Consider the following 23,339-nt stretch of genomic DNA (forward strand, 5'->3'; position numbering starts at 1 on the left):
TCCTGACAAGGGGCGGATATATTAGGCAGCAAGCGAACGGTCAGTTCTTGAAGGGGAGGTGTTTAAGCAAGCTTTAGACAACGGTGATCTCCAAAACATCAGGCTGGTCTTGTGGGACGCTCAGACATGGGTGCCTACAGCTCACTGATGCTCATGGTGGTCCCACCTCACCTCCTACAGGACTGTTGAGAGGCTCTGCTGCTAACATATTGGTGGTACCCCACGTCAACGGTTCACAGCAGGTCTTGTGGAGTCTCGACGGATCAGGACACAATATTAGGCTGGTGGTTTTAATGTTATGGCTGATTGAGGGAGGGAGGGACTGAATGAAGAAACACCAAACTTTTTTTTTTTTTTAATTTCAAAAGCATTTTAATGACTTTGCACATATTTAACAGATAGGGTAAAAGGCTACAGGTGCAGATCCATCCAGATTAAGTCCGGGTCCATGTTTTTTTTTTTTACGTCATGACCAGCAGATCCCGGCGGTATTATTATGGAGTATTGACTGCGCAGCAATGACGGAAATGTATTGTTACAGTAGTTACACTGACAGAGAATGCACACTAATTTGATCAAGTAGCCAGAGAAGGTAGCAAAATGAGAACACACAGCGCTAGAGCCAACAAGCAAGCAGCTGTTTTTCCAGAAATGCTGCGCTTCCAGTTTCCTCACTTTAACAAACCACACCTTTTAGGAGTTATTATAATACATCTATATCCATAATTTTTGTATCTCTAAATAACCTTTTAAACATACAATATAATGCAACTCAAGTACAAGAAGAAAATACCATATTTTAGTTTTTTTTTTCCATTTTTTTTCCGTTTCTTGACAAAATTAGTCCTTCATAAGTCTGACCATTCACAATCATCTCACGAAACGTTCCAGCATGTGTTAATGGCTTGCCACTACATGGCGGGGTTTGCATTCAGACGCTCATTCGCTTCATACTAAGTTCTTTAGTACAGAAATTGCCCTTTAAGGAAGTTTAAAATGAATGGCTGAAGGGCTTCTTTATTATTAGTAGTAGTAGTAACCTAAACTGGACGGGAGGTTTTTTAACGACATAACGGAAACTTCATAAGAGTCCAAAAGCACCACTGCTGCCCTCCTTCATCAGCAGAAGACCAAGAAAGCCTCACGAAAACTGAGGGCAGATCCTAGAAACTTCTCACGCTTACACAAAAAAACAAAACGAAAAGAAACCCCGAGACGGACGGAGGAGAAAGCCCAACGAGGAGACGTAAAAGCACTAAAGCGGGACTATCGAAAGTAAGCGAGAGATGAACCACGTTAAAAAGAAAGCTGAACGAGAACTGGCCTCGGTTTCTCGAGGCTGATTTACACATGGCTGCCTGAAGCACCTCGTGACCCCTAGAAGAAAAAGAACAGTCCTCTTCTAGCTCCTGAGCCCCACTCAGAGGAGTGATCAGGCACCGAGTGTGGAGTTTTGGCTCTGAGCTTTGCATGCTGGAGTTCGGCTTCAGGAGGAGGACGAGAAAGAAAAAGTAAGGGCTGTTGAGGAGGTGTGGGGGCGGGTGGGGGTGTATGAGAACGGCTCTACTTCTTCTTGCTGAAGAGGCTGAAGCGCTTCTCCTTGTCCTTCTCCCGCTTGCCCGGGCTGGACTCGGAGGCCGCGCTCACCGAGGTGGGCAGGGTGTGCGCTCGGCCCGAGGCGGGGGTGCTATGGCTGCTGAGCTCGGAGGGCGTGGCGCAGGAGATCGCCTGGATCCATGAGTTCATCTCCTCCTGCAGGGCACAGAGGACAGAGGGACATGAGATCAGCGCTGGCGTCGTATCTTGATCATTACAGTCTGTCAGAGCTTATTTTTATATTTACACAGACGGCAAGACAAAAACGTCTGGACTTTCAATGGAAGTCATTTTGGAGCATTTCTATTGGCCCATTCATCACCAAATAATGCAAAGGTACGAGCAGCATGGCCTTTTTTAATAAAGAGCTTCATAAAAACCATAGAAACCATCTTTTATCTCTTGAATTTTTTACAGGTAGATGCTGCATCTCTCCAGTTTCAGTTGAGGTGAGGCCCCCATAGATCACATCAATCAACAATGGCCGCCCATGACCCTGTTGGTTGCCCTTCCTTGGTGCACTTTTGGTAGGTGCTGACCACAGCAAACCATGAACACCCCACAAGACCTGGCTGATGTTCTGGAGATGTTCTGACCCAGTCGTCTAGAACATCACAGTTTGAACCACTGGAGCCAGATCATCTGTGTTTTTTTCCCCTTCACTAATGTGGTACTAATGTTATGGCTGATAAGTGTAAAAGCATCTGATCCAAAAGCTGGGGTGAGCATATTTTAGTTTTCAATAAAAAAAAAGGACACTGGGGACACACACACAGGTATCCACCGTAGTGTTAGGACACTGTGGGGAGGGGGGGGGGGTCGGAAGGTCCAAGTTGAAGGTTGAGCAGAAAGGACCTGATTGGGTCATTTAGGCTATTAAGGCTTGTAAAGAGGTGTTCCCACCCTCTCTTTCTCTCTCTCACACATACACACACACACACACACACATTGCCCCGTTCTTACAACTATATGAGGCTTATATGAAACCCCCTAGCCACAACATCCACCCACCTACGGTGGATACGAGTGTCCCCAATGTCCTCTTTTCTAAAAACAACAATATGGTCACTCTAGCATTTGGATCAGATGAAGATCGGCACACATTCGAACAGGTGTGTCCAAACTTTTGACTGGTCCTGTATTTAGGTTGGCAAGCTCATCCGGTTGCTGGTAACAGTGGGAGCGTCTTGATTAGAATGGATCAGGACCAGACCTGACTGATGGCCGTCTCTGAGACGTGCGACTGGCTGATTTCTCCTTAATTATGAAACCTCTGGCAGCTACACCTGGATAAAGTTTAGGGGGGGCCGGGGAGGGGGGGGGGGGGTTACACTCCTTCACTATGCAGAAAAGCGATACTCACATCATCTTTGGCCTGGAAGAGATACTCATTCCCATCCGAAAGTCTGAAAGTGGAAGGAAACCTGTTCAGTACTGCGGATTTTCTACATTCCCACATCAGAACCATCCTGAATCCACCACAGCTCAAAGCTTCTCACCTGAGTTTAAATACGTGCTTCTTCTTCTTGTAGTCGAGGGCCACCTCGCATGTGGACTCCTTCAGGCTGATGGGGATTTCGCTGTGGTAGGGGATGCCCTGACCGGCACTCTTACTGTCTTTGTAGAAGCCCATCTCTTGATTATTTATCACGCAGTACACGTTGTGCCAAGATCTGCAGTTCAGAGGAGAGAAAGACGAGAGATTTGTGAGTTTTTGGACTTTGAAAGTCCTGAAAAAGGATCAACCTGACCATTAAACACCAACCGGTGTCAGGGTGGTAGTTCAGATCATGCCTTCAGGCTATAATGATGTGGGAGGAGACTGTAAGAGAGGCTGGGTTTTGGTCTGGAGCTCGAGTGGCTTCTTCTTTGTGGTAGGAAGCCAGTCCCCCCTCCGTTATGTGGAGCCAGGAATGATAGATGATGGGGTTAAAAGGGAGGTGGAGGGTCAGGCAGACTCGTCGTTGACACGTGAACAAGGAATAATGGGCTTCAGGCATGTTCCTCCTCCCAAAATGCAGCTACTCTATAACCACTTCCACCTGAAGGTTCCTTTCTGCTCTGTTTATTTACGACAGCTCAGGGTTGCACAGGTTGTACTGCATCCAGCCACCAGAGGGCGCAAGAGGACGTTTTGGCCTAAAGTTGCAGAGAACATGCAGTGCTCATCTGTACAGGGAAGCTCTCTAATGTAGTTTACCCTGTATCTCTGTGAGAAATGATGGACATTTACTGATCCCCTTTGTATCTCTACACTATACAGACAAAAGTATTTGGACACCTGCTCATCGTTCATTGTTTCTTCTGAAATCAAGGCTATTTAAAAGAGTCAATGCTGCTTTTGTTGGAGTAGCTGATAGGAGTCTTTCTACTAGATTTTGGAGGATCATTGCTGTGAGGATTTGATTGCATTCAGTGTTAAGAGAGTTAATAAAGTCAGGATTTTGGATGATTGATCACCACCCCACCTCATCATCCTGAACTCATTCAAAAAGTACTAGATGGAGCTCCACCACCATCATTCCGGAGAACACAGTTCTTCCACTGCTCCACAGCTCAATGCAGGGGGGCTTTATACCCCTCTACTAGCCCACGCCTGGCATTAGGCAGCATGGTGCCAATCGGCCAATGTTGATCTGAGTCCTATTCTACTGGCAGTACTTCTTCTCTGGACTGTAGAGTGTGCATTCGTCCACCTGTGTCAGCAATGGGTGCTACTTAAAAAAAAGCTGAATGCTGAATTCATTAGAAGGGGTGTCCACAAACATTTGGACTATCACACACGCACCTGTTGGACGCCTTCTTGTTATGCCCCTCCCACTCGTGCTTGCGGTTCAGGAAGCCCTCTATCTGGGTGCTGGGCGTGTCCTGGGCTTTCGTCGGGAGAGTGGCGGCTTGACTTGCTTTTCCCTTTCGACTTCCAGTGGGGGAGGAGCTTGGACTGGTCTCCGCCACCCCATTGACATTGACATCGCTGCCCCCCGCTGCCTCCTGGTGCAGAGAGAAGAAGAGGGTGAGAACCTGGATTCTTTAGTAGAAGATTCAGCAGAAGACAGCGGTGCATGTTTACACTTCATTATGCGAAGCTGGACAGAAGATGCATCAGAATCTGAGGCTGTGTAGAAACATCTGGAGAACATCTCTCTCCGGAAACTAGGAGAGGAATCGGTCGGCTTTGGCGTCTGCTTTTACTGTTACGTCTGAGATTAAGGCCAAGCGGCGCTGGTGCTATGTCTGTCTGGAGTGTAGTGTTGCTACAGCAGCCTCTAATTGTTAAATCTGTCTCAATTTAACAATTCCATCCCAGCTTCTGAAGAGTCAGCACAGCAGACAATGAGACTACGCCCTGTTTGGATCTGATCACCTACCTGCTCTTCTGCAACGTGGCCTACAATACAGTACAATTGGGATTAGATTATAGACATCCTCCATTACTCTCTTCTATCTCCTTTTATCAAATCAGGTGAAGCTGGGAGAGATGCAGAAGGATGCTTTGCACTGCATTGGATTTAAGCAAACAGGGGAAGGGAGACATGCAAAATGAGGTTAGAACATTAGGAGAGGCACAACATAAGGCCTGCCGGCTGCTGAACGCGACAGAGAGAAGAAGACAGCCAGCAAAGAAGACACACTCTGAGCAAAACCAACCAACCAACCAACCAACAAACAAACAATTTCTGAAATTGCTTGAGTCCATCAGTAATCATTTGGTATCATTGGCAGAGGAAGTGAAATTTGCCGGTTAAAGGGATTACAGCAGCACACCCACTCAAGACTGTCAGTTTATTACCCCATCTCCAGCTCCTCTCGACAGGACCAATCCTGGGTGGTTTTATATGGGGAGCTTTTCGGAGGCTGGACCAATCCTAGGCACTTTTAGAAGGCAGGACCTTCTAAATTCTGAGCAATTCAACAAGCATTTCATTGGTGTTATTTGCTAATGTGTACTCCTTCAGGTGACCTTCGGCGACTCTGGTGACTGACTGTGGTGTTAAGTCGGTGGTGTTGAGGAGGAATCCTTCGATGTTTCCCAGTCTAATCTTGATCTGCTGCATCTGTAGACAGTGTTTCCCAACCCAAATCATATGCAATGCTCCCGACACTGAGAGGGTGAGGACATGCGCAGCATGACCTGGGATTGGAACCGGCGATTGAGCTTGTATTCACACCGATTAGCCTTAACATTAAAACCACTGTCAGATGAACTGAATCAACTTCTTAGGCAGCAAGTGAAGAAACACTTTGACAGGAACCACACTGTGATGTTCTAGACGACTAGGTATTCCTGATATGCAGTGGTCAGCGCCTACCACATGTGCTCCAAGGAAGGACAACAAGCGAACTGGTCAGCCAGCGACAGAGTCATTGGAGCTCAAGGCCCATCGCACAGTTTTTGCAGGACTTAATTACCTGGTCACTAAGGAGACCTACATAGCATTGTGCAGGTGGTTTTAATGTTATGGCTGATAGGTGTATGAAGTAGAGCGAAGTATTGTCGGTGGTTAACCAGTACAGATGCAGCAGATGTGGAGCTTTACCTTAGATGCAGTACCAGTGCACTGGCTTCAGTTATAGTGAATGATGTTAATTCCTAGTACCTTTAATATGTGGCTTAATTAAAATGATATCTGCTACACAATTCGGGATTATTATCATATAAAATTAGACTCCTATCAGAGGTCAGAGAGATTCAAACGTGTTTTTAAAGAATTAACAAATCCAACACAATGAATGAAAGGAAAAAACAAAGTTAATATGAAAGATGTATTAATAGGAAAATTAAATGTCAACCCATGAACAAGAACAAGCCCAAGAATGACACTGGATTACAACATTAACCACCAACATTCAACAAATGTATGAACATAAAATGACTAGCATGCTAACAACGACATGCACAACACATAAAACACCACCAGCAACAAAAGGAGCAACACTATTGGTGAAGCGTACACGAGAAACTTAACGGACGGTTTAATGGACGGTGAAGGTTAGTAAGACGAACCAGGAATGAAGGTTCATGAACAAACGCTGTTAGTTGGAGGAAGACAAATCATGACATGAGGTGAAATTTAGGGCGTTTTTTTCCAGACTGGGGTCCGCCTGCTCCGATAGCTCGGTTCGTTTGGTCAAGTGTAAATGTGGAGAAAAGATCTCTGGTCGTCCTGAAATGGACACTGGGGTTCGTTTCAAGCGGACTGTGGTGCGGTCTGCTGTGATCTGCTGTGCACTCCCGGCACAATGTGGGGGGGTTGCGTGACTGGTTCGCTTTGTCATGTGACTCCTTCGACTTATCGTCTAGATAACCCTTAGCGGTGTCTGAAACGGAGTGAGTGACTGGGGAGCGCCTGACGGAAAGAGCCTGGGGGTGGGTGGGGGGGCGTCTGACTGGGGAGTGTCTGACTGGGGAACGCCTGACTGGGGAACAACCTGGGGGGAGTGTCTGACTGGGGGACAAGGGGAGCGCCTGATTGGGGAGAGCCTGGGGCGGAGCGTCTGACTGGAAAGCGCCTCACGGAAAGAGGCTGGGGCGTTTGACTGGGGAACGCCTGATTGGAGAGCCTCTGACTGGGGAACAAGGGAAGCACCTGACTGGGGAACGCCTGATTGGAGAGCCTCTGACTGGGGAACAAGGGAAGCACCTGACTGGGGAACGCCTGACTGGAGAGCCTCTGACTGGGGAACGCCTGATTGGAGAGCCTCTGACTGGGGAACAAGGGAAGCACCTGACTGGGGAACGCCTGATTGGAGAGCCTCTGACTGGGGAACGCCTGATTGGAGAGCCTCTGACTGGGGAACAAGGGAAGCACCTGACTGGGGAACGCCTGATTGGAGAGCCTCTGACTGGGGAACAAGGGAAGCACCTGACTGGGGAACGCCTGATTGGAGAGCCTCTGACTGGGGAACAAGGGAAGCACCTGACTGGGGAACGCCTGACTGGAGAGCCTCTGACTGGGGAACAAGGGGAGTGCCCGACTAGGGAACACCTGACTGGGGAACTGTTCTGTGTTTAGGCCTGTAAATGGGGAAGAGATGAGATTGGATCCATCCCAGTCTTTGGTACATCTGATGATGGCTTTGAAGTATGGGCTGAAACACACTTCTACAGCACTACAGCACTTCTATCCAGGTTCGTAATGCTAATAAAACGAGAATGGGTTCGAGCAGCGTGAGTCACACTGCCGGTAAAGTCGACCCAGCAGTCTGCAGTCTGCTCTAGACCCGGTGGAGAGCCCTTGTGTAAACAGAAGCAGATACACTTCTGGGAAACACTGTGTGGTCTAGATTTCAGCCAGGAAAGTGGGGCGTTTTTGTGTTGACTAAACTGTTAAAAGTGAAAACACCTAAGAATGAATGCTGTACTTTGCCTTCTGCATAAAAGCAATGCGATGCGGCCGGCAAAGCATTTTTAAAAAATTAATTTAAGAAAGAAAACTGTGAAAATGAGCTAAACTAACAATAATCCGCAGTAACTTGCATTTAATACGGTAGGAGTTAAGAAAGGCTTAATTAAGTTAATGTTTATAATATGAAGTTTATTATTAATAATGAAAGGAGAAGATCATATTAAGTGCACCCCAAAGTTAGCCTAGCCTAGCCTTGATTAACTGAGCCTGGAAGGAATCAAATTAAAAATGAAATTCTTTAAATATTAAATAGAAAATATTAAATATTTTTGTACATGATTTTCCAGCCATTCGCGGCCGTTACCGGGACTTTCCTGGCATGAATGAATCCACACATCCTGGTAACATCTTGATTAAGGGCTGCATTGGTGAATGACACAAAGCTTGAACAGTAAGCTGCTAATGCCCTGTGTCTGTATATGAAAAGGGGCTGTAGCACCAGGCAGTGCACACGGGAAAGAGCTGGATATCACTGTGGCATTATTGTGTTTGTCCAAGTCCACATGATATCGGTACCTATTTTTAGGTATAATGAAGCTTCAGCTGGAGGCTCTGGACTACACTGCACGTAATCAGGCGTGTTATTAACTAGACATATTGACTGGACGGGTATTCACTGTTTAACGATGTAATTAAATTCAAATGAATCAATTTGTGATGTGAGATAAAAAAAAAAAAACAAAGAAAAAAAACAGGAAATTAAAAAATTAAATCAAACCATGATATTAAACTTAAAAGTCAAATGAAAGTGAATGATTTGAGTTGTGATGCCCCCAAAGAAGTCCTGAGACTTCAAACGCAGTCACTGAAACCATATATCCAATATTCCTACTTTGTTTTTTGGGTCATATTCTAGCATATGTCTCTTTCCCCCTTAAGTTAGCCATAAATTAATAATAATAAATTATTGGAACACGTCAAAACAACAGAGCCATTAAACCATCAAAACCTCGACAATATCACAGCTGTTCTACTCAGCTAATGTGATTTGCTCCTCGCTGACCCTAGGCACTGCATGGTGGAGAACAAGACAGTAACATAGAGAACCATAATTCTAATACACTACATGGACAAAAGTATTTGGACACCTGCTGATTCATGGTTTCTTCTGCAATCAATGGGAATAAACACAGTTGATCCTGCTTTTGTTGGAGTATCTGTAAACTCTAGGTTTTCTGCTAGATTTTGGAGGAGCATTGCTGTGAGGATCTGATTGCATTCAGTGACAAGTGCAACAAGGTCAGGATGTTGGATGATCACTCCCCACCTGCTCCCAAAAGTAATGGATGGAGCATCACCATCACTCCACCACAGCTCCACTGCTCCACAGCTCAATGCTGGGGGGCTTTATACCCCTCTAGCCCACGCCTGGCATTAGGCAGCATGGTGTTGCATTAGGCAGTACTTCTCTACAGGGACTAGAAAATCTGTGTTTCTGTGTGAATCTGGACATCTGTGTCAGCAATTGGTTCAACTTAAAGTAGCTGAGTGCATTCATTAGAAGGGGTGTCCACAAACATTTGGACATATAGTGTATATGGCTGAAAAGAGGCAACGGAGGCTACTGGAACTGCAGCAAAGCTTTAAACCATCTACCCTCTAAAAGCAAGCAAGGTCATGATCAGACAAAGCGGGAGGACTGACGATGTAGAGAGAGCTGCCAGTGTGATCTTTAGCTGGGAATGAGGGGGTAAAGGAAACAGGAGCAGACTGAACTGGATGTCTCTCTCTCTCTCTCTCTCTCTCTCTCCTCACAGTCCTGTGACGCCCCGGCGGCTATGAAAGCTGGAGTAGCTTTGGTAGGCTTGGGAACGATAACTAACCCGGGGAGAGTCCTGCTCTGTTGGCAGCCCGTTCTGGGAGACCTGCTCGCCCTCCCTGGAAACACAAATACACACACACACACACACACACACACACATTATTAATAATCATAGTTCTAGCTTTTTATAAACACAAATAAACATACAAACATGAAAGAACAGATTGGTAAAAAATTGATCACATGATTGATCTCAAAACCCAGCCAAGACATGTTTGGTATCTGATAAGCGCTTCTTTAGTTTAAAATGGGAGATGCTAGGCTAATGTTGCTAACAGACACTGGACTTAGACTGTCACCAATTTCCTCTCTGCAAACACATGCCTAAAACCCTGCAGTTTATTTGATCTAATTTTCTTTGCTTAGGCTAAATGTATTTAAGTGTATTCATTTATTAATTTTTATTAATGCATTAATATTATTATTATTAAGTCATAATTTATCATTGAATAGTCTGATGCCTTCAGGCACAAAGGCCAACATCTTGGACATCTCGTTACAAATGGAGAGCATGGGATGTGTTGCACAAACGGAGATCCCACTGCACCGTGGTCCAGTCTATCCGAGGTCTGTCCATGCCATTTTACATTTTAGGTGGATTTTCAAAGATTTTTCATACATTTAAATGAATATTTTTGTCAGTTTTCACTGAGATTACATTGGTTACAAGTCCAGTGTTTGTAAGCAACGTTGGCCAAGCATCTGCCAACACAATATTTAAAGCTGTGTGTTAATCTTACAGGTATACTATTACTTTAAAAAAAATAATAATAATAAAAAAATAAAAAAAATAAATACATATATATAATAGATACTAGAACTAGAATATAATTGAACTGATAATAATAATAAATATATAAATAATAAATAATAATAATGAGGATGAAAATAATAGAAATAATAATAATACATGACGAATACATTGGTTTATACACACAAACATGTTTAGCTTAAGAAAAGTAAATTAGACAGAATAAGCTGCAAATGAAATACACATTAAAATAAACATAATGTCATTATACACATAACTATATACCATTATTGTATTATCATTATTATATGTATATAATAAGAAAAATCATCTACCATAGCCTAAGCAAACATAATTCATATGTATGTATATATTTCTATATATGAAATACAAAATAATAATAATGCCTGAATTCCCTTTTATTTATTGGAATTATTATATTGTTTTATTATATTACTACATTATTATTTATTATATTTATTTTTAGCACACACACCCCTCCACTCTGCAAAAAGCTCATTATCAGACTGAATCAGGTCTCATTAAAATCACCTCTGTTGTGGAGATGCTGCTTCAGCAGGGGGAGTTTCTTCAGGCGGGGGCTGTCTCTTCCTCTCTTCTTCCTCTTGCAGTCTTCTCACTTCCAATAACTCCATCTGAGCACACACACATACACACTCTCATCACCCCATGCAGCTCCTCCCCCTCATTCAAAACTGAAATATACAGCTCTGTAATCATAAATGATATTACAACAGTCAAAATACCATCATTACACGTGTCTCTATAAATGCTACAGTGCGTATGACGTAGCTTTGGAGTTCTGCTAGCCACTCTATGGGTTTTCAGTGCAATATTAGCACCAAGCTAATGGTGGTCGACCATTCCTGCTGTTCTCTCACCGTAGTAAGTCTCTCCAGAGCAGAGAAGCGCTCCTCCCAGGTGGCGGCAGACTTCTCAAAAGCTTCATGCCTCTTGATCAGCTTCTCCACCTCGTCCACACTCTGACCCATTTCTCGGCTGGACAGGTACGGCTCCTGGCCCAGCAACCATGCCTCAGCCACCCCGGCGTCCCGTGAGAACTGGTGCACCTCCAGAACTGACGATAAATCAGACTAGGTCAGTCCTCTCTGTACTTCAATGCATGTGGCACTCGGCTAGAAAGCTAACGGAGGTTTCGCAATACCTAATCGCAGCCATTCCCATCGATCCTCCCACTTGTCGATCATCTCTTTCCTCTTGTCGGTCAGCTGTAGCAACTTTTCTTTGATCTGAGTGAAGGGCAGAGGATGTTACTTTTCTTAAAGCTGTCTAAAAGAAGGTTACTGCACTGCTGATATGTAAGATGATGAAAAAGATCTTATTCCAAGTCAGTTTGGAGCATTTCTATTGGTCCATTTATCATTAAAGTTCTGACACAATGTGTAGAACACCTGCCAGATTCACATCATGTAAAAAAACAGCACAAAATACGAGATACGAGGTTTTCACATGCCAGTGAGTCAATTTCTTCTTTATAAAAAAACATGCCTTCTATGCCTTATAAGTATTTCTGGAACAATAATGTTACACCGCCATCTGCTGGCCAAAAATATAGCCCACACTAGGCTGCTCTGAACCTAAGCAGTGGGAGTACATGTGGTTAACATGTAAAACTGTAAAGGAGTTAAACAGCCAATCAGAAAGCTTATTCCAACCTCATCAGCAGCGTAGTGTTTGCGTGCCAGCAGAGCTTTCCCCAGCTCGATGCAGGTCGTGAAGCTGTCATTGCGAGCGTCAATCTCAGCCTTGATGCCCTGGTGATTGTTCATTAGGAGCTCTACAGAGGACACGTCCCTAAAAAAAAGCAAGAAAGTGGCTCCTAAATGTGCTGCTGTACAAATTGTTGCTGTACAACCTGATTCCAGGCTTGTGTGAAGTGTCTGAACTGTTCTAAATAGCAATTTATTAATGATCTAAACTCATGATATAATATCTGATTGCTTGTTTTCCTAATATGCTGTAAGACATTGGATCTCCATGGGTGTTGTAGGGTTTTGCCTACTCTAAGACATCCAGTTCACCTCTGCAAGGCTATGTTAATCAGTTCCAGAGTTAATTAGGGCCATTGTGTGTGTTGGGAGTACAGGAAACACTTGAGAGTAACTGTTATCGTGGGGATGTCACCATGCATCATGGAAAATAACCACTCTATTAATTATATCTAATCCAGTTGCATTGTTTGAACCTTACAGTTCGGCAAACTAACTATGAGAAGAACTGGATACTGGCATTATTTCCACTCGAATATTGCTCAAAAACACTAAATATACTAAATATTGTCTCTAGTATCCACGTGATAATTTCCCTGTATATAGAGAATACCAAAAACCCTGTAAATGACTAAAGCCTACAGTAATCAGCTGCAGTCTACTGGCTGGTCAGGTTGTAAAATGCTGGAGTTTTCAGTTTCCGCTCAGTAGCAGTCTAACACGTGAGGCAGCAGCTGTGTGCAGTTTGTGGCACACCTGGGTTTCTCCTGAGCATCGATGAGCCGGATGACGTCCTCCATCCAGAGCATCAGGTCACGCACCATGCTGAAGAAGCGGAACTTGTCGCTGGTGTCCAGCAGGCGCACGCGCCGGCCATCGCAGGCCTCCAGCAGGGCGCGCCACGCCTCCAGCACCTCGCCCTCGCGCCGCTGGATATCCTCCGCCTTGTCCCCGGCGTAGGCTGACTGCAGACGCACCGCGTCCTCCTGCAGCTGCTTCACCTGGACCACAGACAGCGAAGAGCTTATGAATAATAACAGCCTGGTATTTGGTTGTAGACGGATGATCATCAGATATTATGCTATTATGCACCCATCCTGATCCATGCAGAGTCCAGAGCCTCACTGTCCCAGCTCAGAGACTGGAGACCTGACTCTCAACTCATTCTAGGCCCCTAACGTCCTCCTCACCCCTACCCACCTGCGTTCCCAGGGCCTGGATGTCATGTTCGAAGGTGGTGTGCATCCTCTGCAACGTCTCCACCGTGTTCTGGTCTCGGCCCAGCTCGTCCGGGAGCTTCTTGTGTTTGTCCAGAATGCGTACGAGCACCTCCTTGGCGTCGTGGTAGAACTTGTGCAGCTCGAAGGAGGCCGCCAAGATCTGCGTGCGAGTGTCGATCAACTCCAGCAGGTCCGCCCACGCCTCGTTGAGGCCGTCTTTCCACTCGGCGATGGTCGCGGCGTCCGCGTGACCCGAGTTGATCAGGTCATCGGCCATTTTGTTGACGGCGTCGACGCGCTCCTGGCCGATGTTCCCGGTGTCACGGGCAAACTCTCGGAAACGCTCCTGAAGCATCTGTGCGGGAACAGATTGCAGCAGTTACTACTAATGATTTATATTCATATAACTTATTATCATTTTACTAATAACTAACTATATGGACAAAAGTATTGGGACACCTGCTCGTTCACTGTTTCAAAAACAGTTGATCATGCTTTTGTGGGAGTAACTGTCTCTACCATCCAGGGAAGAAGGCCCCCCATCTAATCATCCTCAACAAAAGTACTGGATGGAGCACCACCTCCATCATTCCAGAGAACACAGTTCCTCCACTGCTCCACAGCTCAATGCTGGGGGGCTTTCTACCCCTCTAGCCCACATCTGGCATTAGGCAGCATGGTGCCAATAGGTTCTTCTCTACAGGGACTAGACTAGACTAGGTCCCTGATCAGCTCACATACTGAGAAGACTGGTCATTAATGTGGGACGTCAGAGAAAGTGGTCTTACCGTCACATGCTCGTAGTCCTGGCCCAGTTCATGAGACCCTGCCACCACCTCTCTCTCTGCGATCCACTGCTCCAAATCATCTACTTCACGGTTCAGCTGGAACAGGCGTGATCTCTCGTCCAGTTTCCCACGTCTTTCTTCGGACAGGTCCTTCAGGCCCGCGTACAGTTTGTCCACTTGGGATTGGCGCATGCCGATTCGCTCACTAGTAGGGGGGTGAAATGGAGGCCCAGGATTAATCAAACGTCTAAAAAAGCTTTAGTGATAACCTGTTTATATCCTGAATCCTATATGTGCTACCGTAAAAGACTTTATTAGCATCTCCAAGCCTAAGTCTAACACTGTAACACGTTCTTCTTCACATTATAGGAAATCTTCAGCCTTTTTCAACCTCACCTCTACTTGCCGGAGGTTCTAGCCCAGGGCTGCTCAATCCTGGTCCTGGAGATCTACCACCCTGCAGAGTTTAGCTCCACCCTGAATCTAACACACCTGATCCAGATAATGAAGGTCTTAGACATTGAGTCAGCTGTGTTGGATCTGAACTCTTCATGGTGGTAGATCTCCAGGACCAGGATTAAGCAGCCCTGTTCTAGCCTATAGGCAACTCTTACAAATAATGATTGCTATGCCTGAAGGTTCCAAAACGTACAAAAGGACACCTTATATAGTCAAGTAATTCAAATGCTTTAATGGAACTTCAAGTGCTTCTGCTATGGCCCGAGCAATTCTGCTTTGCCATCAGCAGCCAGAGTCTGAGAGAGCACAATTGGGAGTGCTTTCGCCGGGTGGGTAGATGTCTCTCTCTCTCTTTCTCTCTCTCTCCTTCATCGCTCTTAAGCGATGTTGGCCGATGTTAGCTGGTGTTGTTAGTTGGAAAAGACTGTAAAAGACCCTCCTTACCTTCCTAGCTTCGGAAGCATTGCTAGTGCCAGGGGGAGCTACGGACGGACGAGTGGGGTTAATTGGCAGAGCCGAATTGGGAAAAATTTGACCGACAAGAGAAGTGTCGGATAGAGATGCCTCTCCCAAAGTAGTTAGTGAGTTGCTGGTTTTGTGGTCTTAACTGTACTCAGTTAATTGGGTTATAAGGTCCCACGGTCCTTCTCACCTTTCTGGATGCCCGGCGGCCACCAAGGCCCTGCTGGTCTTGGACAGTTGGTGCACAGTCTCAGCGTAATCCTCCACTGCCTGCTCCAGGATCTGGTGCTTCTTCAGCATAGCCACCGAACTCTGCTCATCCTGCAAATGAGGGCAGCAGGAAAAGAGCAAGAGACAGTTAGAAATACCCAGTGAGAGAGTGGGCGAGTCACTGAAGATGAAGTTTATCAGTCATAAAAGAAGATGTTGCCAAGATTTGATGATGCAAGCACCATAATAATAAATAAATAATGAATAAATATCACAATACTACATTTCATCTGCTCTTTATCTTCAAATCTGCCACCATAGGAGTAAGGAAATGGATCAGCATGTAAGTGTAGGAGGTATAAATGCGTTCCCACTCAGGTGGCATGTTCCTCACCTTGGCCTTCTCTTCAGACATCATGTACAGCTCCTGCTCGCTCATCCAGGCCTCAGCCTCAGCAGCATCAAAGTAGTACTGCTGGGCCTTGTGCGCCTCCTCTAGCCGGTTGTGGCGATTTCCCACCTCCTGCTGGATCAGGTTCCACAAGCGCTGAAGATCGTCTAACCGCTGCCGGATCACCGCGCTGACCGGACTGTCGTCCTTCAGGGTGTGCGTGCTCCTCTCGAAAATGTCGTCGTATCGAGGCTGGTGACCCTGGATCTCCTTTTGGAGGGTCTGCACACAGCAGATTGCCACAGCTTATTCAGTGCTCCAGTGGTCCTGACTGGATAATGGTCATTAGCGCACATGGGGGCTTATTTGGTTAGAGGGGAACGGTCATGTCCAAATATCTACTTTTTAGGCTTGTCCTTCTTTTATGCTCATTCAACACGCAGTTATTTCAGCCTTAATAACACATGGGCCCACGATTCCTCACTTCAGTCACACCCACCTGGTTCTTCTTGATGAGCAGCTGGACGGTTTGTAGATTATTGCCATGGTCTGTAGACGTGGCCATTGGCATTCTCTCCTCAACCCAAAGCTGAAAAAAAGGACAGATTCTGAATTTATGACACAATTATGACTCATTCCCTACTTTTTAGGCTCTCCGGTCAGCAGCCCAGTCGCTGGTCAGATTCAGGTCGAGGTTCGACCGGACAAACGCCTCGTTCAGTTAGTCTACTACAGTTAGTCTAAAGTGTCTAATGAAGCTACTCCTTGTGATTGTGCCTGAATGAGGTCGATACGGTCATTACGGCGCAGAGACCACTCCCACCACCGTACCTGCTGCTCCCCTCCTCCTCCTCCTCCTCCTCCTGTCAGCAGAACCAGGCTTAAGAGCTAAGCCTAGAAAGCAGGAGGGCTCTTTCTACCTGCTCTCACCTACATTCTCAAAACCCCGGGGTGCTGCTGCCACTGCGGCAATGCTAGCACTCTCCTACGGCAGTGTCCCAAATACACAAGCACTGGAGGGAAAATAGTGCATGCTGGGACGTGCAAACATAGTAAGGAGGAACTGCAATACTGTTTGGATGTAGCTGAATTCACACCGACATAAAAGCTTCCAACAAAACACTGCTGTACACTGTAACTACAGGGTTCTTCAAGGGTTCTTCAAGGGTTGCATATGTGCCATATTTATCAAACTTCTCAGAGTAAAGGCCTATTCACAGAAAGTGAATGAGGCTAGAACCTCCACAGCGCTCAGAAATGTCAACGCTGTCCACTTCTGCTTTCTTTAATTTCCCTCTACTCGAGTGCTCATCGGCGAGGGAAGCTACAGTTTATGGTTTATGGTCCAGACACGAGGAGCTGCTCTGCTGCCGTCTGGGAGCACATTTGTAAATAAAATAGAGCAGGCTCAGACTGAACCATCATCTACGACTGCGCCGCAGTGCGTCAGTTTACTGACTCGGTGGGAAAGACATTGTTAATATATGTGTGGAATTTTTTCATCCGAAAAACCAGACTTGGTGTGACTAGGCCTTAAGGATGCTGATCTGGGAGACCCCCAGTGATAAATGAAAGGTTTCTCAGAGGCTCAGAGTGGCTCAGGGGTCTATTGAGCCATCAGCAGCCGGAGTCAGAGAGAGCACAACTGGCCAAGCTCGTACCGGGAGGGTAGATGGCGCTGCTCTCTTCCCTCATCAGTCGTAAGCGATGGTGGCCGGCACAGGCATGCGGTTAAGCAGGCTACCCGGTGCCTTCCTCCATTATAACGGCTGATTTTATCAATTTTGAGAATTTTAAGCTCCTGAAAAAAATCGTTCTCAGTACTAAAGCCAAAACTTTCCTGTGGGTCCACGCCCTGTGCGGGAGTGCTGTACTCACGATCTCGTCCTCCACGTCGCGGTTGAACTGGTGGATCTCCCGGGAGGCCATGAGGTTGCTCTTGCGCTTCTTCAGAGGATCCTGCAGCTGCTGGAACTTGCTCTCCACGCCACGTCGCAGGCCGTCCACCTCGTCCGAGCCTTTGCCCTCCTGGCTGAGCGCCTGGGCTTGCGAACGCAGCTCCTCCACCTCCTTTTGCCTCACCTCCACCTGACTCTCCAGCATCTGGAAAGGGGACACGAGAGAGGAGCGTGAATAAGTGGAGAGGAGAGAACAGGAGGGAAGAGGAGAAAAGAAAGAGGGGGAAAACAGAGAAAGGTGAGGAGAGGAGAAGAGAGGTAGAGGGGCGGAGATAGTTGGAGATGAGGAGAGAGCAGGAGAGGAAAAAGGGAATGGAAAGAAGTAGAAAAGAAAGGAGAGCAGAGAGGAGTGGAGGAGAAGGATGGAGAGGAGGCAGGAGGAAAGGGGGGGAGAGGAGAAAAGAAAAGAGGAGAGGAGAGATGAAAGGAAAGGAAAAGAGGAGAGGAGAGGAGAAAGGAAAATAGGTGAGGAGAGATGAAAGGAAAAGAGGAGAGGAGAAAGGAAAATAGGAGAGGAGAGGAGAAAGGAAAATAGGAGAGGAGAAAGGAAAAGAGGAGAGGAGAGGAGAAAGGAAAAGAGGAGAGGAGAGGAGAAAGGAAAAGAGGAGAGGAGAGGAGAAAGGAAAATAGGAGAGGAGAGGAGAGGAGAAAGGAAAAGAGGAGAGGAGAGGAGAGGAGAAAGGAAAAGAGGAGAGGAGAGGAGAAAGGAAAAGAGGAGAGGAGAGGAGAAAGGAAAATAGGAGAGGAGAGGAGAGGAGAAAGGAAAAGAGGAGAGGAGAGGAGAAAGGAAAAGAGGAGATGCGAGAGGAGATGCGAGAGGAGGAGAGGAGAGGAGAAAGGACAGGAAAAGAGGAGATGCGAGAGGAGGACGGGGGGAGAGAGAGGGGAAAGTTGGGAGAAGAGTTAAAGAGAGTAAAGAGAAGAAATGAGCGAGGAGGAGAGGAATAGAGGAGTAAAGGGAGAAGATAAGAGGAATGGAGAGGAGAGGAGAAAAAGAGGAGCGAGAAGATGAAAGGAGGAGATGGAGGGAACAGGATGGATGAGGTAAAAAAGAGCGGAGGTGAGAAGAAACGAGAGGCGCGAGAGAAAAGAGGAGCATACGAGAGAACAGGAGGACGAGGTAGAGAGAGGTGGTCAGACGAGGAATCTCTACAAACCCGCTCTCCTCATCTCTCACACATGCACTGCATGCTTTCTCCCTCTCGCACACTCTCTCGCGTGCACACACACCCATCCCTCTCGCGCTCAGTGCTTCTCTGCTCTCCTCGTCTCAGACAGTCGGGTGATCTCCTCAGCAGGAGGAGAAGAACCAGTCTAATACCCTCTCGCCACACAGACCCAGACTGAACGCACTCACACGGCACCGGCTTAAACACTATCGGCATTCTCTTCTTTCTGCATTCCCTGCGGACTCTCGCGCTCAGGCTTCCTCTCTCACACATCCGCTCGTGCGTGCACACACACACACACACGCTCTCGGGCGCCGGAGTGGTTTCCGACACCACGGAGGCGCAAGAAAGAGCGAGTGAGAAACAGAGAGAGAGAGAGAGAGAGAGAGATTGCGTAACTGTGGGAGAGAGGGGGGTGTGGTGGTTATGTAACTGCTAGTGGGAGCTGCTAACTGATGCTCCGGCACCAGCGATGAATGAACCAATGAATGAGCTGAACTCAGGAGATCTGCAGAGACAGTGAAGTCACCTGAACACAGCAACTAGTCCAGCACTCTATTTACTAGCGATGGCATCAGCTCAGCTTTGTAGCCAGGATGAAATTCACATTAAAGGTAATTAATGAGACTTCAAATAGTTAAGTACGTTTTGCTACGACACTGTGAGTGTGGGTACGCTGCCTGACCTGCGGGGGCAGTGTAGAGGTTTGGGCAGGGTGCTGTTTAGGTGACTGCTGATTGAGGACAACTGTGAGAGCATATAAGGCTCTCCTCCAGATTCCCTCTCTCTCACCCTTTGGACCCTTCCCTTCGTTTGTTAGGCCACCCTCGTTTGGTTTTCTTTTGTTACTTTAATTAATTAAATTAGATTTGTGTTGAAATTAACCCCCCTCTTATTATGTTGAGTGTTTTGTGAACGAGCTGGCCGTAATATAATAATTGGGGGCTCGTCCGGGACCTCTCGCACTGAAGGCGCGACTTACAGAAGAGCTTCACTGTCACTCAGAAAATACCCTTAGCTAGTTTGCATCGGCTAAAGTCCAAAAGACCCCTCTAATCTTAGACTAAACACTCAATATGTCAATATGGAGACCATAATACTCTACTCTCAGAAGAGGAGGGTCTTCAGTCTGGGTTTGAGGACAGCGAGCGTTGGACTCTGCTGTTCGGACACCCAGGGGAAGTTCGTTCCACCACTTCGGTGCAGGACAGAGAAAAGTCTGGACGCTCGTCTTCCATGGATCTTAAAGGATGGCGGGTCGAGCCGAGCCGTACTTGAAGCTGGAAGAGCTCTTGGTGCAGATCAGCAGATCAACAGTTCAGAGGATACTTTGCATCACACCCAGGGTTCGATCTGAGGGGGGATACAAGGGGACATGCCTCCCTTTCCATCTTCTGAACTGCCTTAAAACTAAAGAAGCCAGTCTATGAACTCACCGGCTCATCAAATTCAATGTTTCTTGATGCTTCTATTAATATCTTTGTGATAATACAGCACAGAAATCACGATACTTTGATATATCAATACTTTCTCACACCCCTACATGGCCTATATGTTAGTGTCAGAAGTTTGCGGACACTAAAGCTACTCTGCTAAAACACAGTGTGCATACAGACAGTGGACAGACAGGTAGGATGAAAGCTCTCGGCAGAAACATGTGTTCATACCTGCTGCTTCTTCAGCAGGATGTTGACGCTGGTCAAGTCTTTGCCGAAGTCGTCTGACTGGATCTGGCCCTCCAGGCCGGACAGCCACTTGTCCAGGTCGGCGCAGCTCTGGGTGAAGAGCTCAGCCTTGTTGGCGTCAAACAGGCACTGGGCCTTGGTCTGGGTGGTGGACTCCAGCTCGTCCCACGTCTTCTTCAACATTTCCAGCTTCTCCTTCACCACTGCTTCAGTCTCGGGCTTCTCAGCCACCAGCGCCGTGCCATCCTTTACAGAGGAGAGGAGAGAGGAGGTCATTTGCAGGGTGAGACCCAGCCCTGGTGCAGGAGATCCAGCCTCATACAGAATGGCTTTAATGATTAGAGGCTTCCCAAAGATCTCCGAATGAGGGCATTTCCCACCTAGACCTTCCACAGTCTTGTAACACTACTCTAAAAATGTGAATTTGCATAATCTGGTCAATTAATCAATAGTTATTCATTTATAGACAAAATTTCATCAATACATGGTCACCGAATCTTTAGTCCAAAACATTAGAAATGTCCCAAACTGATCCAGCCATTTGGGTTGTTTGTAATAATGGATCAGGTATCGACTATTTTAATCCCCATCCAGTTTCGACGCTGTGTTTCAGAGCGCCATCTGGTGGGCTCAAGGCGCTAATAACTGACATTACACCGCCGACAGCAGGTGCAGACATTCTCTGATGGTAATGTTTAGGAGTCTGCAGTGTTGATCTATCCCTACAAAATATGTCTGGGGCTGCACACTATCCTCCTTTAGATGCTTGTTATACAATTTGCACAGCTCTCTTAAAATCTGTGCATTTAGGCTCATACATAGCATACAGCTTTGGGCAGAATGCATCCTATTAGCACCCCAAACTTAACATAAATAATAACAATACTACTACTACTACTACTACTACTACTACTAATAATAATAATAATAATAATAACAATAATATTAATAACACCTTTCGAATTGCTTTAAAAAAAAAACAGGTAGACGTATACTCACAAATAAAACCGTGCATTAAAAAAACGGCAATATAAAACAATTTTGAGAATAAAAAAGTAAAAAAAAATATATATATAATAACAACAATTCCATCTATTAAATAATTAATGTATTTATTTATGCTAAAAGTAAAATCAAAAGTGTTATTAGCAATGAAAGTAAGTAAAATCCAAGAAATTATTAAAACAATGTATAGTAATGTGGAACTGTAAAGGTAAAATCAAAGTAAGGTCAAAATACAAACAAAGTCAAAATACTAAATGTATAAAATAATCAAATGGTTTAATAAATGGAAAAGTAATAAAACTGTGATCACATCAGTAATTAATATCATAAACAAGCAGGGCTTTTAATAACATGTCTTCATCCTCTAATCTCAGTTATTAAGCTGTTCGAAATACTGCTTCTGAACTTCTCTGCTCCTCTTATTAACTTTCAGCACAAAAGCCTCAGCACATCTGCCCCTCAATACCCAGTGCAGATGTTGACCATCAGCTGGACCTTAAGGGCTGGGTTGAGGATAAAGGTCTGCACAGGAATGAACTGGAAACCTGAACCCGAACCACCGATACCGGTACTGGTCAATATCAAACCCAAACCCAAACCCACACCCCACCCAAATCTGCAGTTTCTGCAGTGAGGCTGTGATGAATCGAGCCTTGTACCTTCTGGATCTTGTCCAGCCACTCTTTGTTGGACTGCAGTTCTGCCATGAAGGCCTGGTGCTTCAGCCACTTGCTGTGCAGGTTGCGCGCTTCGTCGTACGTCATGTCCCGTGCCGTTAGCATCTTCTCGCTGATCCACAGAGACAGCTGCGCGCAAAAGAGGGGCGGTTATGGACTTTCACAGCAAGTGTCTGAATGTGCACACACACACACACACACACACACACACACACACACACACACACACACCATGCCCCAACAGCACTGTACTTTTTATACTGCTGTCAGCTTCATACTAATTACATGCATACCAAGGCCGTCCCTGTATTCTGCATGGGGCTGAAAGTGTGTGTGAGCCTTCTGTCTTCAGGAACATGATAGAAATGCTTGTGTGGGCAGAAATTGCAGGTGTAGCATTGGTTTGAAAGGTATTTCAATGTTCATGGGACATAGGAAGCTCTGACCTACTCAAGCATCTCTGCTCTAACAGTTCTGGACCAGGCTAAAGCCCATCACAGCATCTGCATCAGTGGTGAAAGGGAAGTATACGTCTACAGACTATGGAAATAATCATATACTAGGTCAAACATCTGCAGAACAACAACAGCTCACCTCCTGGCAGTCCTGCAGGAACCTCTGGAGATCCCGATTATCTTTCAGCTTCATGAGGAGGTCACTGGCTGCCCCACGGTTCTTCTTATGCCTGTAATCACACACGCCCATGCTCTTACCCAACTGCTAATAATGACAGCCTCCCATTACTGTTGAGAATGTAGAGTAGCTCACCTCTCATCAATGGAGCCCACTTTCTCCTGGATGCGCTCGGCGCTGATGTTCCCGTCGCTGACCAGCCTGCGACCCGTCTCCACTACGGCGTTGATCTTCTCTTCATTGGCATCCATGGTGGTCATGAAATCCTCCTGCTTCTTAATGGCTGCCTCGGCTCCTTCCAGGGTGTCCGGCATCTCAGTATGAGCCAGAACATACTCCTGAAGAGGAGGAGGAG

General features: G+C 46.2%; 2 protein-coding genes across 4 annotated transcripts in view; both read right to left on the reverse strand.

The window, feature by feature from the left end:
- Nucleotides 1-349: 349 nt before the first annotated feature.
- LOC140546812 (spectrin beta chain, non-erythrocytic 1-like) overlaps nucleotides 350-23,339 on the reverse strand; it is a 92,539-nt gene continuing 69,549 nt past the window's right edge. For all 3 annotated transcript variants that reach the window (XM_072670220.1, XM_072670222.1, XM_072670219.1), the window contains 20 exons: nucleotides 23,120-23,322; nucleotides 22,946-23,036; nucleotides 22,334-22,480; nucleotides 20,652-20,915; nucleotides 17,736-17,960; nucleotides 16,357-16,446; nucleotides 15,861-16,139; nucleotides 15,447-15,577; nucleotides 14,336-14,540; nucleotides 13,528-13,902; nucleotides 13,084-13,328; nucleotides 12,274-12,412; nucleotides 11,763-11,847; nucleotides 11,479-11,675; nucleotides 11,129-11,232; nucleotides 9,827-9,881; nucleotides 4,385-4,587; nucleotides 3,096-3,269; nucleotides 2,960-3,002; nucleotides 350-1,752 (listed from right to left, as the gene is read on the reverse strand). In XM_072670220.1, the coding sequence (XP_072526321.1) occupies nucleotides 1,564-1,752; nucleotides 2,960-3,002; nucleotides 3,096-3,269; nucleotides 4,385-4,587; nucleotides 9,827-9,881; nucleotides 11,129-11,232; nucleotides 11,479-11,675; nucleotides 11,763-11,847; nucleotides 12,274-12,412; nucleotides 13,084-13,328; nucleotides 13,528-13,902; nucleotides 14,336-14,540; nucleotides 15,447-15,577; nucleotides 15,861-16,139; nucleotides 16,357-16,446; nucleotides 17,736-17,960; nucleotides 20,652-20,915; nucleotides 22,334-22,480; nucleotides 22,946-23,036; nucleotides 23,120-23,322 (3,444 nt within the window). In that variant the 3' untranslated portion in view covers nucleotides 350-1,563. The remainder of the gene's footprint in view (nucleotides 1,753-2,959; nucleotides 3,003-3,095; nucleotides 3,270-4,384; nucleotides 4,588-9,826; nucleotides 9,882-11,128; nucleotides 11,233-11,478; nucleotides 11,676-11,762; nucleotides 11,848-12,273; nucleotides 12,413-13,083; nucleotides 13,329-13,527; nucleotides 13,903-14,335; nucleotides 14,541-15,446; nucleotides 15,578-15,860; nucleotides 16,140-16,356; nucleotides 16,447-17,735; nucleotides 17,961-20,651; nucleotides 20,916-22,333; nucleotides 22,481-22,945; nucleotides 23,037-23,119; nucleotides 23,323-23,339) is intronic.
- On the reverse strand, nucleotides 6,347-8,340 carry LOC140547197 (uncharacterized). The gene is made up of 3 exons (XM_072670785.1): nucleotides 8,308-8,340; nucleotides 7,323-7,718; nucleotides 6,347-7,268 (listed from the first exon to the last, which is right to left on the reverse strand). The coding sequence occupies exons 1-3, from the start codon at nucleotides 8,338-8,340 to the stop codon at nucleotides 6,906-6,908; spliced, it is 792 nt and encodes a 263-aa protein (XP_072526886.1). The 3' UTR covers nucleotides 6,347-6,905.

This window comes from Salminus brasiliensis, chromosome 24 (assembly GCF_030463535.1).
Source record: "Salminus brasiliensis chromosome 24, fSalBra1.hap2, whole genome shotgun sequence".
Taxonomy (NCBI): Eukaryota; Metazoa; Chordata; class Actinopteri; order Characiformes; family Bryconidae; genus Salminus; species Salminus brasiliensis.

Excerpts from the sequence above, each read along its gene's own strand:
- LOC140547197 (XM_072670785.1), bottom strand. The coding sequence starts at position 8,340 with ATGTGTGGATTCATTCATGCCAGGAAAGTCCCG. Across the intron at positions 7,719-8,307 it reads TTCATGCCAGGAAAGTCCCG|AAGTGCTGTAGTGCTGTAGA; the intron begins GTAACGGCCGCG and ends GAACCTGGATAG. Across the intron at positions 7,269-7,322 it reads ATCAGGCGTTCCCCAGTCAG|AGGCTCTCCAGTCAGGCGTT; the intron begins GTGCTTCCCTTG and ends TTCCCCAGTCAG.